The sequence below is a fragment of the Emydura macquarii genome, unplaced genomic scaffold (assembly GCF_026122565.2).
Source record: "Emydura macquarii macquarii isolate MOO-44397 ecotype Brisbane River unplaced genomic scaffold, CSIRO-AGI_Emac_v2 contig_2288, whole genome shotgun sequence".
NCBI classification, from domain to species: domain Eukaryota; kingdom Metazoa; phylum Chordata; order Testudines; family Chelidae; genus Emydura; species Emydura macquarii.
This window is the reverse complement of record NW_027132425.1, coordinates 248,695-264,988: the sequence shown is the minus strand read 5'-3', so window position 1 is coordinate 264,988 and position 16,294 is coordinate 248,695. Positions and strand designations below refer to the sequence as shown.

The window sequence follows — 16,294 nt, the reverse complement described above, 5'->3', positions numbered from 1 at the left end:
GAGCCCAATACCTTGGGACTGAGCTACATCATAGAAAGAAAGATTCAATCTGAATTTAAAGACTTTTGGCTACATTCTGAAGCTGAGTTATATCACCTTTGGCCCACTCAGGTAGTGCAGAAGGACTGTAATACAGCAGTAAATGACAAGCAGAGAACTAATCAGGGTCTGCCATGTCAATACCCCAACCAGCATATGGGCTACTAAAGACATGTTAGGGTAAACGTGTAGGCCCATGTATGATAATTATAAGCTCAACTTCTACAAGTGAGTGAAAGTTCATAAAATGTCACAGTAACCTATATCAAAAAATGTCGGTGGGAAAAGGTGCAAAAGGGAGACAGGATAACTAAATTAATCCAAACAAAAAGGCCTACTGATATAACTCAAGGATTCTGCTAAATTTATGTCAGGTAAACAAAGGAAAGTGGCAACAGAAATCAACGAATCTGAATTGGTGTATCAACTTGGTAATTGTGCCTAATTGATAAACAAAATAATGACAAGAATAGCCCATCACTCCCCTTTTGGAATCCTTAAAAGAAAAGAATTTGGGGGTAGAATTGGGTTGTCTGGCAACAACTGCTGGCTGGGAGATGGGTGCACCGGAAGGAGCAAGCTTCACTACCAAGGCTGTCACCCTCACCATCTCCTGGGACCCCAGAATCCACTGTTACTCTGTTGGGCCTTTATCATCCTGATCCTGAGAGATGTCCTGACCAGGTCGGAGAGAAGGACCAGATGACATCATTACCTCAATGGAACACCACATGGCAGCAATACACACTGCACTGGGAACCCCAGGAAAACAAAGTCTATCAAGGAGGGGAGAGGGAAAGAGAACTCAGCTTGGCTCCTGCCAACTACTTCCCCTGGACCCACTACAGGGCCTCAGTACCCACTCCGAAGCACCAAATGGGGAAGGAGCTCCCCACACCTTTTAGGGAGAAAAGGGAAGAGAGGGCTTCCATAGGTACTCTCAACACCCACTGGGATAACAGCCGTCTCTGCTGCTAAATAACGTAGATAGTCCTGTAGCTTTGAAATTCTGCATAGTCTCATTTCTAAACTGAACATTACCAATTTTTCCTATCTCTATTTATTTGAATGTCTTTCTGATACTCTAATTATTTTCTTAATTTATCTGTGGACCCCTTCTATTTTTGCTATATCTTTTTGAGTTAGAGACCACACAATGGAACACAGTATCCATTGATTCAGAGAGTCAAAGGCCAGAAAGGACCATTAGATTATTTAGTTTGCCATCCTATACGTCACAGGCCATTAAATTCCACCTTTAGATTGATAACTTGGGTTTGAGTAAAGCATCTTCCCAAAAAGACATCCAGTTTGGATCTGAAGACATTGTGAAATGGAGACCCCACCCCCATTTCCCATGGTAGTTTATTCCAATGGTTAATCACCTTCACTGTTAAAATGGTGTGCCTAATTTCTAATTTAAATGTGTCTGGCTTCAGCTTCCAGACATTGGTCCTTGTAATGCCTTTCTTCACAAGATTAGAAAGCCCTTTAGTAAGTACCCAGTATGTTCTCCCTGGGAAGGGACTTATACACTGTAATCAAGTCACTTCTCAATATTTTTTTTAATAAGTGAAACAGATTGAGCTCTTCAAATCTTTCACTGTTAGGCATTTTCTCTCGTCCTCAAATCACTTTTGTGCTTCTATGCTGCAGCATGTCCACTTTTGTCAACCTCCTTTTTAAAATGTACACACCACAACTGTATGCAATATTCCAGGACAGTCTCATCAGTGCCACATACAGAGGTGAAATCATCTCCCTCCTCCTCCTCACCAGCTGATATACCTCAGGATTGCATCTGCCATTTTTGCCACAGCATTGCAGTGGGCGCTCATATTGTGTTGCTTGTTTGCTACGATCCCTAAATCTGTTTCAGAGTCACTGGTTTCCAGGATACTGTCCACCAGTCTGTAGGGATGGTCTGCAATCCTTGTTTCTAGATGTACAACTTTAAATATGGCTGCATTAAAATTTATTTGGTTTCAATGGGCCCAGTTTATCAAGCAATCCAGATCATTTTGTATGACTGCCCTAACATTCCACCAATCTTTGTGCTATCTGCAAATTTGGTCAGCAGTTATTTTTAGATTTATTTCCAGATCATTGATAAAAATGCTGAATAGCATTACGCCAATCCGTACAAAACCTCACTTGACAATGATTTCCCATTGACAACTACTTTGAGATGTCAGTTATCCAGTTCTTAATCCATTTAACTTGTGCTCCATAGTTACTGCATAGCGCCATTTTTTAATCAGAAACTTGCACGGCACTCATTCAAATGCCTTACAAAAGACTAAGGGCTTGTCCACATGGAGCCTTAATGCACAGCAAGTCAGGGTGTAAATCTACACGCCACTGGCTTGCTATGTGGATCCTGCTACTGCACACTGAAAGTTTCATACTGTGCTTTGATATATGCCTGTTTCAAAAAGCACTATGGAACTTTTAAAAACCTGCAGCTGGCCATGCCAGCTGACTTGGGCTCATGGGGCTTGAGCTAAGGGGCTGCTTAACTGTGGTGTAGACACCTGGGCTTGGGATGAAGCCTGGGCTCTAGGACACTGCAAGTTGGGAGGGTGCCAGAGCTGGGGCTGCAGCCCAAGCCCGAAGATCCATACCGCAGTTAAACAGTCCCTGAGCCTGAGCCAGCTGGCAAAGGCCAGCTGCAAGTGTCTAAGTGCAGTGTAGACAAACCCTTACTGCTTGGCAAGCTAGTGCTTTGTAGATTTACGTTCTGGCTTGCCACACACTAAGTCTCCGTGTAGACATGCCCTGATATATTAAATCTACAAAGTTCCTTTATTAACCAAACATGTAATCTCATCGAAATCAGGCTTGTTTGACGAGACCTGTTTTCCACAAACACATGGGATTAGCATTATATTGACTCAAAGATGCAGCCAATGGTTTGACTACACACACGGTTTCATAGAATCCTAGAATATTGGAGTTGGAAGGGAGCTCAGGAGGTCACTAGTCCAACCCCCTGCTCAAAGCAGGACTAACCTCAGCTAAATCATCCCAGCCAGGGCTTTGTCAAGCCTGGCCCTAAAAACCTCTAAGGATGGAGATACCACCACCTTGCTAGGTAACCCATTCCAGTGCTTCACCACCCTCCTAGGGAAAACTGTTTTCCTAATATCCAACCTAGACCTCCCCCACTGCAACTTGAGATCATTGCTCCTTGTTCTGTCATCAACTACAACTGAGAACAGCCTAGCTCCATCCTCCTGGGAACCCCCCTTCAGGTAGTTAAAAGTGGCTATCAAACACCCCTCACTCTTCTCTTTTGCAGACTAAACAACCTAGTTCCCTCAGCCTCTCCTCATAAGTCTTGTGCTCCAGCCCTCTAATCATTTTTGTTGCCCACCGCTGGACTCTCTCCAACTTGTCAATATCCTTTTTGTAGTGGGGGGCCCAAAACTGGACACAGTACTCCACCAAATGAGGCCTCACCAGTGCCAAATAGAGGGGAATAATCGGCCCAATATACAGTTAGCCTTCTTGGCAATAAGGACACACTGTTGACTCATATCCAGCTTCTTGTCCACTGTAACTCCCAGGTGCTTTTCTGCCGAACTGCTGTATGTAGTATTCAAAATGAGCTATGGGAAAGTACCAAGGTATGAAGGACAAAGCTGGCACAAACATGTGAATTAAATGTAAACTTTAAGAGATATGCAGAGTTGTGTAGCTTCTAAAATCAAACTATAATTACTACTAGATGAAATGTGGATCTTTGAAGGATGCTTTCTGCATAAGGTGAATGTGTTGCGTGAATTTGCTCCCTGGAAGGAAGGTATGTATGTATCCTTTTAGTATTATACTGCTTTATTTTTATCTGATAAATTTTGCCATGTTTGGTTTTATGGATATAAAACCTGCACACCATGCCCATTAATATGGTGTATACTACACCCATCATATATGTATTGGTTAACAATTAACTATATTCCTATTCATTATTAACTGAATCCCATACCAGCTTTTCCATTATTATGCCCAGGATTAATGTCACTCTACCTGCCTATAGTTACTTGGGTCATCCCGCTTGCCTTTTTTTTAATATTGGCACAACATTAGCACTCTTCTGGAATTTTCTTGGTCTTCCAAGATTTATTAAAAATGAACATCAGTGGGCCAGAGAGCTTTTTGGCCAGCTCTTTTAGGACTTCTGGGTGCAAGTTACCCAGGCCTGCTGATTTAAAAATGTTTGTCCATAGTAGATGCTGTTTAACTTTGTCAGTTACTAATGGACTGGAAAGTACTTAATCATCCTGTTTCTTTCCAACTATAAGACGGACATATTTATTGAACACATTGACCTTTTCTGTATCAGCATTAAAAATGTTGCCAAGTATTTTAGCTGCCAGCATCCTGTTGATTTATGGAATAGTATCATAATATTTGCAGTATTATTCTCCACCTCAAATTAAACAGAAGTTTTTGTTGAACTGTTTACAATGATGCCCAGGTCTCTTTCTGGTCTCTGACAGTTAATGTGGAACCCAGCAATGCCCATGGGTATTTAAAATTATTCCCATGCATTACCTTGCATTTATTAACACTAAATTTCATCTACCAAAGTGTTGTAGATTCACCTCACTTGGTAGGTCTTCTGTACTTTTGACTAACTTAAAGAACGCTGCATCATGTGTAGATTTTATCATCTGGCGATTCACCCTGTTTTACTTCATGAGTAAATATATTAAACATCACCAATTCTAGTACAGAACACTAGGGCACTACAGGGCACCTACTGTTAAACTTCGACCATGATGAAAAAATAGAAGTTTTCAAATATATTTATATCTTAGTTAAACCAGAATGGAATTTCATGGGACAAGGAAAAAGCACTTCTCTCATCCCAAGGCGTTCTCTGCCAAATTTCAAAGCCCTGATGCAAACAATGGTGGTGGTAGACCTCTCACAAAAGTTTACAAGAATATTTAATAATGAAAATTGTTAGGTAACCTCAATAAAGAAAAATAGAAATGTAGGGGTGGAAGGCAAGATTAAATATATCTAGGCCACCCTGACAGGTGTTTGTCTACTACTTTGTTCTTAAAAACCTTCAAGGTTGGGGATTCCACAACATCTGTAGGTATCCTGTTCCAGTGCTTAAATATCTTTTTAGTTAGAAAGCTTTTCCTAATATCCAACCTAAGTCTCCCTTGCTGCAAACTAAGCCAATTACTTCTTGTCCTACCCTCAACAAGCATAGAGAACAACTGATCCTTTTTATAACAATCTTTTACATATTTGAAGACTGTTAGCATGTCAGTGTTCTCATCTCTAGATTAACCCAATTATTTCAACCTTTCCTCTACCCCTCTTATTTTTGCTGCTCACTCTCCAATTGTTCACATCTTTAAAATGTGGTGTCCAAAACTGAACACAGTACTCTAGCTGAGGCCTCATCAATGCCAAGTAAACTGGAACAATTACCTCCCTTGTCTTACTTACAAAACTTCTCTTAATACATTCCAGAATGACATTTGCCTTTTTCATACTGTTGAATCATATTCAATCTATGAGCCACTATAACCTCTCAATCCTTTTCTGTTGTACTGCTGCCTAGCCAGTTATTTCCAGTTTGTACTCATTCATTTAATTTTTTCCTTCCTAAGCATAATACTTTGTACTTGTCTTGATTGTTTTTCTACCACTATCAGCTCTCTCTATAATAAAAAAGGTATAGTGAAAATAAATCAAGTGTTCCCATTTACTCCTAATATAAGAACAATGGGACAGTCAGTGAAATTGAAAGGCTGCAAATTTAAAATAGATAAAAAGGAAATAATTTGAACACAATGCATGATTATCCCATGTCCCTCAGTGCCACTAGATACTGTTGAAACCAATACTTTGGGATTCAATAAGGGAGAAATTCGCAAAGCAGCCTAATGGAAATAGGCACTCAATGCCAATAATGGAAGTTATCTCCAACTCCAGTTGGAAGTTATGCACCTATTTCCCTTAGGCTCCTTTGAAAATCCCAGCCTCAAAGATAATGAATTTTTATTGATCATGCAACATCCAAAATTACAATAGAAAGGATTATAAGTGTAGATGGGTCATTAATCCTCCAATTTCAATGTATAAAACATTCACTAATTGAAGGGATTAGAAAAAAACTTTCCTTCTAGCCATGTTATTCCATAACTGTCCACTTGCTCTTTACTCTGAAGCAGCTAGTACTGACCATTGTTTTAGGACTCATCTATGCAGTGACATCCAGGAAAATTAATCTGAATTAACTAAAGGTTTGAATTTGAAGTGGAGTTGTTAAACTGCATTAAACCCCTGTGTGAACACACTCATTCAGAATTAAAGTGGCCTTAATTTGGTTCTGCTTAATTCACTTTGGAAGTTAATTAAACTAAACCAAATTAAGGCCACTTAAATTCTAAATAACAGGGATTTAATGCCTATGTTCTGGCAAGGGGAAGCAATGTGGGTGTGAACTTGCTTTTCTGAAGGGTCTACCTGGTGCTGTCTCCCAGCAACCTGAAATCCTCCTCCCTCCCTGGCATCACCTCCTCTGTGGTCGTGCATGAATCCTAGAGGTTACACAGTCCTCACATATCCCACCCCAATATTTATGTACTGCTGTCTCCATAATTCTGTTGCTCATCTGAACTGCAAATACCTCAGTGGGTACCCTAATCTGATTGAGTACAAAAGGATTTCATTAACAGGGATATCCACACTAATCCCTTCTAAATCTCTCTTCTGCATAGATTTCCAATTTTTTCTCTCCTAGTTTGGATAAAATAAAGAGACAGAAAAACATAATAAGAGAAACAAAAAGGAAAAATTTGTGGAGGAAGGAAGGGAGAAGGGGCTGGGGGAACAAGATTCTCTCAGTGCTTTCATGATATATACTGCATCCACTTACCCTTCATGTAGAGATAACTGTGAAAATAGGGTGGTCCTGAGCCATTGAAGATGGTGACCTGGCCATTGCAGAATTCATCATCTGTATCTATGTAAACGTCCACTTCCTCCTCACTGTACAGAAACTAGAAAAAAAGGAATAGCTCAACTTCTCTAAGTCTAGTGGGGGGGATGAGGGCAGAACAACAAGGATGCAGCAGTCACATAGCCAGATGTAAAACTTAGTCACATGCTCCCAGGTGTTCCTTTTACACAATGCAAACAATTAAAATAGCGACTTGACACCCTCATCCACTAGTTCCGAAAGCCAACACGCTCAGCTGGCAATGAGTTATTAAACAGAAAAGGAGCTGCCTCCAGCTACCTAAAGTGACAAACCCTTCTATAATTTGTGGGTGCTTCCTGATTATCAGGTAATATGCATATCCTGGGCTAAATGAACTTTGAGGCCAAAAACACAGAATATTAAAATATGCTACTTAGTCACTTTCCCAGCACCTTGATTGGCTACTGCAAGTCTTTTTGTTTTCTTTGGTTATTATCCTCAGAACTATAACCATATGCCCACAACAAAGATGGCTGCCTCAATTTCTGACCTTCCATCCCCATCCTGATAGAGTGAGAAAGTCAGAGGAGGCATATTTGCTGTTGGTCTGTGCATGGACAATTTCAAAGGCAGTAGTAGCCTATTAGTACACAGGGATCGGTACAATCATTGGACAGCCACTGAGAAACAACAGTTCACTGTTTATTCAACTCTGTGGTCCAAGTGGCTAACAGTGGCCCTCAGCCAGAACAGTGTGTTACACACTTTCAATCCTGATTCCTCTGTTTTGAATAATGTTTGCTCTGACTAGATGAGAGTTTAATACTGATGAAGGCAGTCCCTTCATCTCCCTACAAACCACATGTGCTCTGTAGTTGCTCCTCTCATTGTCTCACTCTGCAATTCCCATTCACTCTCCCTGCTCTTCATTCTCACCCTTTCCCCTCTCATTCACTCTCCTTCTTGCTCACTTCATTCAAAATCAAATATTGCTGCCCTCAACCTCTTTGTGGGCCCCTGCTTCTGCTGCTGTTCCCTGTTCCTGCTGGTCTTCTGAGCTCTAGAAGGACCTCAGAGTGGTGGGGGCAAGCACCACCAGGATTTTTCACCCTCCCCCATCAAGCCAGAGGAGGATAGCTACTGGCACTTTGCTTCCTCTCCCCTGGGAGGGGAAATCGAGCTGGGATCTTCATCCCCCCAACAGGCCTCGGGATGAGTGGGTCTCTGCTTGTCACACTGCTTCAAGCATAGAATCTAAAACTCTGATCTAGTTTACAGTCACTCTTTGTGCTCTAAAACTGCAGCATGAAAAGCAAGGCAAGTCCAGATTAAAGCTTCTGCCCAGCAGCTTCACCTGAAGACTGCGTCTGCACTACTGGAGAAATGCGGCACAGAGCCAACTAGCAGGGTCACCAGAAGGAACCATAGTCCTAAAACCCTGAGCAGTTGATGCTGCTACTCAAGTGCAGTAGGAAGATTAACACTTCTAACCATTACATCTACCCTAAAATTAATGGACATCAATGGCAAATTCATGGAGAACTATTAAATTTGCTAACCAGGTATGCAGTGCTGCCAGACCCACGTCTGGCAGTGTTGAAAGCAGGAGAAGGAACCTGGTGATGGCATTACTGAGGGGAAATCTAAGACCGGTTAGAAACTTGGGTGCCATGTTAGCATTACAGAAGGGTAAAAACAAAGAAGAAAGTAATGTTAAGGATATCCTGGTTATAACACAGCATGTTATCCCCCTTTAAGGGAAGGTGCTGCCAGCCTGCCTTTTATTGGAGCTCAGCCCTTTAAGACAAGGGAATTCTGAGAGATCTGGTCTCTAGGAGGGATTGATGGGAGGTGTAATCCCAGATCATATGACAGAGGAACAATGTGACAATACTAGGGACGATATATATAGGAAGATCTGCGCTGCTCTACAAGGTGACGGCTGGAGGAGGGAACACTCCGTCCAGGAAAGGGACTGTGAGAAAAGGCCTGTGGAAGGTAGGATGTAGAAAGACCTGGGGGAAGCAAGAAGGAAATTATCTGATGCACATTTCATTTGATGTGTTTTGTTGTTGTGAGGAGTGATTTTTAGTTCTGGGTTTGTTTTTTTTTGCCTTCCTCTTAAGCATCACAGATTGGCCACAGCTATAGAGGAGACATTGGACAAGATGGACCAGTGCTCTGAAGTGACAGAGAATTCTCTTTCTAGATGCCAGACTGGTGTGTCTTGCTCACCTGCTCAGTGTCATACCGATCACCAGATCTGGGCTCGGGAAGGAATTTTCCCTCTGTTCAGACTGGCTAGAACCTTGGGATATTTTTTTCCTTCCTCAGCAACATGGGACATGGTTCACCTGCTTGGATCATCTGGGCATCTTTCACCTAATCAATTCCCTGCCACTGCAGAAGACTTGGGCATTGATGGTACCCGAATTTCTCCCATTCTCTCCCTGTGGCACAGCTTATAGTCTCCTGAGAACTGAAATGCTTTAGTCTAAAGCATCTAGGTTTAATAGAGGGTATCTGGGTGAAAATTATTGGCCTGTGCTATACAAGACATCAAACTATATTATCTAATGGTTCCTTCTTGCCTTAGATTCTGACTCTATGAAAATGAAATCTAGCACTTGAGTGGGTTGGAGGCCCCCTGTTGTACGAGCCTTTGTTTAAGAGCCCAAGACCAGAACTTTCAGTGAGTGACAGCAAACTCCTCTGCAACCTATGTGTCAGAGGATTATGGTAACACGGTCATGACCAAGTGTGTGTCAATACAGCCAAATGCATGGTGATACATCAAGGAACAAAGAACATAGGCTGTAATTGTAGGATAAGGGACTTTATTCTGGAAAGGATTTAAGAGTCTTTGCAGCTAACCAACTGAACATAAGCTGCAGTGCAGTGCTGTTGTACAAAAAAGCTGGATTGTAAACAGGGGATTACCAAGAAGTAATAGGGAAGTGATACTACCTCTATATACCACTCTGGTAAAGCCACTGCTAGAATACTGCGACCAGTTCTATTGTCTACATTTTAAAAAGGATGTTAAAGAACAGAGAGGGCTCAAATAAGAACTACAAGAATTCTTGAAGATCTGGAAAACCCACCTAAAATAGAAGCCTTAAAGAACTGAAACTAGCGTGTTACAGAGAAGGTTAAGAGGCAACATGATCACGATCTAAGAACCTACACAAAGAGAAGTTATCTGACATAATGGGGCCCTTTAACGTAATGAAAAACAGCGTAACAAGGTCCAGTGGTTGGAAGTTGAATTTGGAAAAATGTAAATTGGAAATCTGATGCAACTTTCAAAAAGTGTATGTAATTAACCATTGGAACAGAATAGCAAGGGAAATGGTAAATTAATCATCATTTGGAGTCCTTAAATAGAGACTGAATATCTTTCTAACATATATGCTGCAGTACAACCACAAGACACTGGTCCCAACAGTGTCACGTATCTATCTAAGGTATCTTTATGGCCCTCATTACCATAGTATACCAGCCCCTCACAATCTTTAATGTATTATCCGCACAACACCCATGTGAGCTAGGGAAGTATTACCACCATTTTACAGACAACTAAGGCCCAAGTATTTAGGGGTTATGGCACTGAGCATTGCAACACCTAACTGACATGGGAGCCTAAATCTCATTTTAAAAAATGGCCTATATACCTTTAAAAATCTGGGCCTATGTGACTTGCCTAAGGGTGCAAGAAGTCTGTAGTGGAGCTGGGAATTGAACTTGGGTCTCAAGAGTCCCAGACGCCCTAGTCCCACCCTTCCCGTAATTCCCACAGTGGAGGAAATTACTGTGTGAAATTCTGTGACTTGTGCCATGCCGGAAGTCAGACTAGATCATCACAGTGTTCTCTTCTGGCTTCTATACACAGTAGGTGGCAGCTGAAACCTCCAGTAGATGATTTAGGAGTTAAGCATATACTCTGAAACCCTTGTCTAAGCAAGACCAACAGGGGTTTTGGTGATTGGATCAATTCTATCTCTTGTTCTTATGCCCACATTTGGCTTCCTCTCATTGTAACCCATTAGGTCCAATTTTGGACTCCCTCATTACATAAAAGATGTGGACAAATTGGAGAGAGTCCAGCGGAGGGCAACGAAAATTATTAGGGGGTTGGAGCACGCGACTTAGGAGGAGAGGCTGAGGAAACTAGGCTTGTTTAGTCTGCAGAAGAGAAGAATGGGGGGGGATTTGATAGCAGCCTTTAACTACCTGAAAGGGGGGTTCTCCAGGGAGGATGGAGCTAGGCTGTTCTCAGTGGTGGCAGATGACAGAACAAGGAGCAATGGTCTCAAGTTGCAGTGGGGGAGGTCTAGGTTGCGTATTAGGAAAAGCTTTTTCCCTAGGAGGGTGGTGAAGCACTGGAATGGGTTACCTAGGGAGGTGGTGGAATCTCCATCCTTAGAGGTTTTTAAGGCCAGGCTTGACAAGGCCCTGGCTGGGATGGTTTAGTTGGGGTTGTTCCTGCTCTAAGCAAAGGGTTGGACTAGATGACCTGACGGGGTTCCTTCTAACCCTAATCTTCTATGATTAGGTCTTCCCTGGAGAATCTTAAGCTATTAATGTCAAGTCTCTGATGAGAGAACACATGACAGATGTTCATCACACTGTTGGAAGATGCTCAGATAACCTGGTGATGAGCACAGTACAAGAACCTGTACTAAACAGAAGTCTGGTGGCTTGCATGGGGGAAAGTAATGATGGAGAGATTCATCCCCTCTGGCTTACTGCTGTTGCCAACACATCAGGCCTTCCCTTCCTCTCTCATGGCCATCGTTAATGTCCTAGTATTGGCCAGCAAGGATTCATAGACTCTAAGGCCAGAACAGATCACTGTGATCATTTAATTTGACCTCCTGTGTAACAGGAGATGGGCTAAGAGACTATTATCTACTAATAACTGCACCCAACGTGAGGAGCCAGAGAATGAAAGCATTAAACTGATATATATTAAACAGGCACAAAGGTTACATATGCCAATAAACTAAAATTGGCTTTCAGCTAAATGCAAAAATTCTTACCGAGTCTAGGCTGCCACGATTGGAGTCTATGCTGGTACCATAGGAATGCCTCAAGATCTCCTCACCATTTAGGGGCTCAGCCCAGGTGCTGCCAGTATCTCCAAAACCATCAAACTCCTCGTGGTCATAGTCAGACTCCACATCTGGGGGGAAGCTGTAAATTGGCTCTCCCATCTCCCCAGGGTTACTGTCCAGGGTTTCTGAGACTGTGTTGTAAATACTTTCTGTGGTGTCAGATAGAGCACTTGGCTCCTCAGAGCTATCAGTTCTTTCCACAGGATGCCCTGGAGTGCTGACTACCTCCACCTCACCCTTTCTCAGAAATGGGATATTCATGTGTGTGTCTTCCTCAGAGTAGTTGTCGCTGGTTCTGGTGCCATGTTGATCCAAAACAACCAGGCTGGGGGCAGAGGGGCCCTCATCATCAGCATGAAAGCCTTCATCTACTTCTTCCTCAGCCAGAGGTGCCACAAGACTGCAGTCAATGTTGAGGGTTCCATCACTGGACAGGGAATGTTCTAGGCTTTGCACACTTTCATCCAGGTTTCCAAAATCCAGTAGTTCCAAAAACTCTTGAGCTACCCTGGATGCTTCCTTCTCTAGCCTGTGGATCTCCTCTTCTCGCTGCCGGTTAATCTCATTCTTGGTGTTTTCACAAGTGATGGACATGTGATCTGCCTGTTGCTGCTGCTGTAGCTTCTCAATCTCCTTCTCCAGCCTTAGGATTTCCTCCATCTGCCTTCTCTCCTCTTCCTGAAGTGGGATTTCCTCCTCCTGGGTCCTTAACACCTCCACCTTAAAGAAATTGTACCAATATCAAATTAAAGAGCCCCACTCTACAGAGGGGCTGCCTTCCTGGGACCTCCAATTTCTCTTCCCCACAGGAACATGCCTACTGTATAGCCTCACTTCCCCTCTGTAAAAAGCCACTACATGCATCCTCTCTGCTTTTCCCACTCTGCATCCCTCAGGCATCTATGGGCCAAAACCCACAGGGGTAATTACTACATCTTTACCCTTACTCTTTCTTCCAGCTGACTGTTTCTGGCTGGGGATTCTAATATTAGTTTCAGGTCTCTGTCAAAGACATTTGCCAGGAGGTGGGGATGTAATTCTCCTTCCCATTCCAATACACAGCTATGGTATCTCCAGTCAAGGCAACTAGCTCCGAATTTCTCAGCTGCTCATTAGCCTCACTGGAAGGTTAGTTGCTGTATTAGAGGACCAGGCTTGTACACCAGCTATCCATACTAAAGTATGGTAGAAATGAAAGTAAATTTCAGTTAATGCACCACAATATACATATGATGGAGGAGACTGGTAAATATTACGACGTTTTGGGCCCCCTCTTGCCGTCCTATAAACTGAAAAATGTACATGATCGGTCTACAAGAAATATTAAAGGTATCATGTACTACACACAGGAATATGACAGTGCAGCCAACTAGAAGGTCTCTTCCTTCCTGCTTGGGTTAAGAATCAAGCTGTTGTTTAGATCCTATTTTATGCTAGTTCAGTATGTGGATTAAAAAAGTTATTTCATTCTGATCTCATCTCTTGTTAGCTGAGATGAGGATTAGATGAAGATGATAAAGGGAGACCAGAAGATGATAAATTGGTTTTACAATCAGCTTGTTCAACATGCTCACTTATGTTGCTAGACCTCAAACAGGAGTGAATGGTTAGATCAGCAATCCTAAAGTGGAGATTCTAGCCATTCTAACTCCTTTCCACTCTTCATTTATTTTGATTGTTTCAGGCAACAATATAGCAAAAAGGACTGTCACACAATGCAGCCCATCAAAGGGTCATGTGCAATGAGTCATGCGTCAGAGATAAAACAGGATGCAACCGAACACTGAAATGTCTAGACAGAAACTATGAAAGAGGATACTAAAACCATGAACACACCATGTTAACTAAATGCCCATTCTGCCATAGTCAGGCAACTGCAGATTAAGAAGGAAAAGAAATGCTTTCACTAGGCACTTTTTCTAACATGTTTTATCACAGTAAAATAAAAGTGCATATTTCAGGAAAAAGCATAGTCAATGAAGGCAAGCTGCAGAGGGGCCTGAGCTACAGAAGATCCCAAGAGGAGACACAGCAAAGGAAGAACAATTAAACTTACCTGAGCCACCTGGAGTATAGCATCCAGCTGCTCCCTTTCTCTGTTCAAAAGAAGACAATAGTCAGTGATGGACCCAGATCATCTGGATATTTCAATAGAAACAATAGAGACATCATCTCTCCATGGTTAAGGACTTTCCATGGCAAGACTCCTGTTATAAAACTGATTTAGTAAAACCACCAAACTCCTTCATGCTTGGAATGGCCTATCCTGGTCCACGCATCCTTTACTTTGAGGTAAATCAGGAAATTGGATCAAATGGAGCGGGGTTGGAAGGACAGAGTAAAAGTGCAAGAAGGCAGGGTTACATAGACTCATTATGGTCTTCAGCTAAAACCCATTGTGGTCAATGGGAGACTTTCCACTGATTTCCAAGACCACTGGATCAGGCTTTCTATTGAAAATTCCAGTTTTGAGGAAGTTCTCTTTTTTTATACATTTATACAGAGACATGACAACCAGTTAAGTCTGTGTTCTGTTTAGCACTTAACATAGATACACTATGTCTCAGAAAGAACCTGGCTGAAACTAGGTCCTTCCACGCTAGTGATCTGGGTTCTATTTCCAGTTTACATAACCTCTCAGTGGCCTATGAGACCTTACTCAATAATAAAGATTGTAAATGGCATTGAATTATTAATACCAGTGAGCTGAAAAAGTGAAATCCAGAGTGTCAATCTTCTGGTTCCCAGCCCAGTGCAACTTATCCTGGGCCACACAGTACTTTGTTGGGAGAAAGCAGCCACCATAGCCATTGTGCATGTGTCCATCTGGAGGTTCAGCTGCATAGGGCATGCAGAGCAAGAAGCCAGGGCCGTGCATGCACAGTGCTGATGGAATGGGGGAATCCTAGAGCTCCTGTGGTGCAATAGAGGGGGAGTTTTCAATTCCCATGAGTCACAAGGAGATCCTTGGAGAAGAGGTGGTGGAGTGTGGCTTCGGGTAGCTTCCACTTGTGGTTGAGTAGAGTTCTGCTGAGCACGGTGGCCATGGAATTTCTAGCACCCAGTAGATACGCAGCCCAAAGTGTCACCTGGTTGCAGATGCACAAGTTCCATAGCTGTATCGACTCGGAGCAGAGGAAGCTGGACCTGGCACCGCCCTACTTGTTGATGTGCACCATTGTCGTGATGTTGTTGGAGAGGAGTTGCATGTGCAGGGACTGTATAAGTGGGAGGAAGGCCTTGCATGCAAGGCAGCTCTAATATATTTATGTTGAGTCTGGTGTCCCACAGCATCCATACCACCTGAGCTCTGTGGTGGCCTAAATGGGCTCCCCATCATGTGATGGTGGCTTGAGGTGTAGATGGAGTGAAGGAGGTGCCAATCATGATCTTGGAGGGATGAGACCACCACGTGAGGGGGGACAGCATGGTCACTGGGATGGTGACCTTGGAATTGATATGGACTCTGTTGGGCTTGTAGATGGAGAGAAGCCAAGCTTGTAGACAGTGTATGTGGAGCATGTGTGTGGCATCACGTAACTACAGGCTGGCATCTGCCCAAGGAGGAAGAGACATTGGCAGACTGTGGTGTGCGGTCTGTAACGCAAGTGCGTAATGAGGGCTGTTGGTGTTGCGAAGTGGTTTACCGGGAGGAAGGCCTGTGCCGTGATAAGAATCCAGCTGCACCCCAATTAAATTTGTCATCTGTGTGGGTGTCAACAATGATTTATCCTCGTTAACACAGAGATCCAGGGAAGCCAGGAGATCACGAAAACAGTGGATTGCGGAAAGAGCCTCCCGTTGAGATAGCGCCACAAGGAGACAGTTGTCTAGGTAGGGGAATACCAAGTGGCTGAAGCACCACATCTGGACCACTACCACTGCAAAGTCTTTTCTGAACACCCTTGGCACTGTTGCTATGCAAAGCAGAAGGACCCTACCCGAAAACGGAGGAACCTGCGATGAGACAGGTGGATGTCCATGTGGAAGGTAAGTGTCATTCATGTCGAAAGTCGCAAACCAGGCTCCCTGGTGTAGGGAGAGGATAATTGATGCCAGTATCACCATGAGAAATTTGGACTTTCTGATAAATGTATTCAGTAATCCAAGTTCTATAATGGGGTGGCATCCCCCACCCTTTTTGGGAATGAGGAAATATGGTGAATAGAAGCCTCTCCTCCTGAAC

The 16,294-nt window shown here is 43.0% G+C and overlaps 1 protein-coding gene across 1 annotated transcript in view; it reads right to left on the bottom strand.

Annotated features, from left to right (window-relative positions):
* The window catches only part of LOC137161235 (unconventional myosin-X-like), a 279,065-nt gene that overhangs the window by 93,116 nt on the left and 169,655 nt on the right, over positions 1-16,294 (bottom strand). The window contains exons 24-26 of the mRNA XM_067560340.1: positions 14,165-14,204; positions 12,034-12,828; positions 6,947-7,070 (exon numbers count right to left, since the gene is read on the bottom strand). Coding sequence (XP_067416441.1) covers positions 6,947-7,070; positions 12,034-12,828; positions 14,165-14,204 — 959 coding nt within the window. The remainder of the gene's footprint in view (positions 1-6,946; positions 7,071-12,033; positions 12,829-14,164; positions 14,205-16,294) is intronic.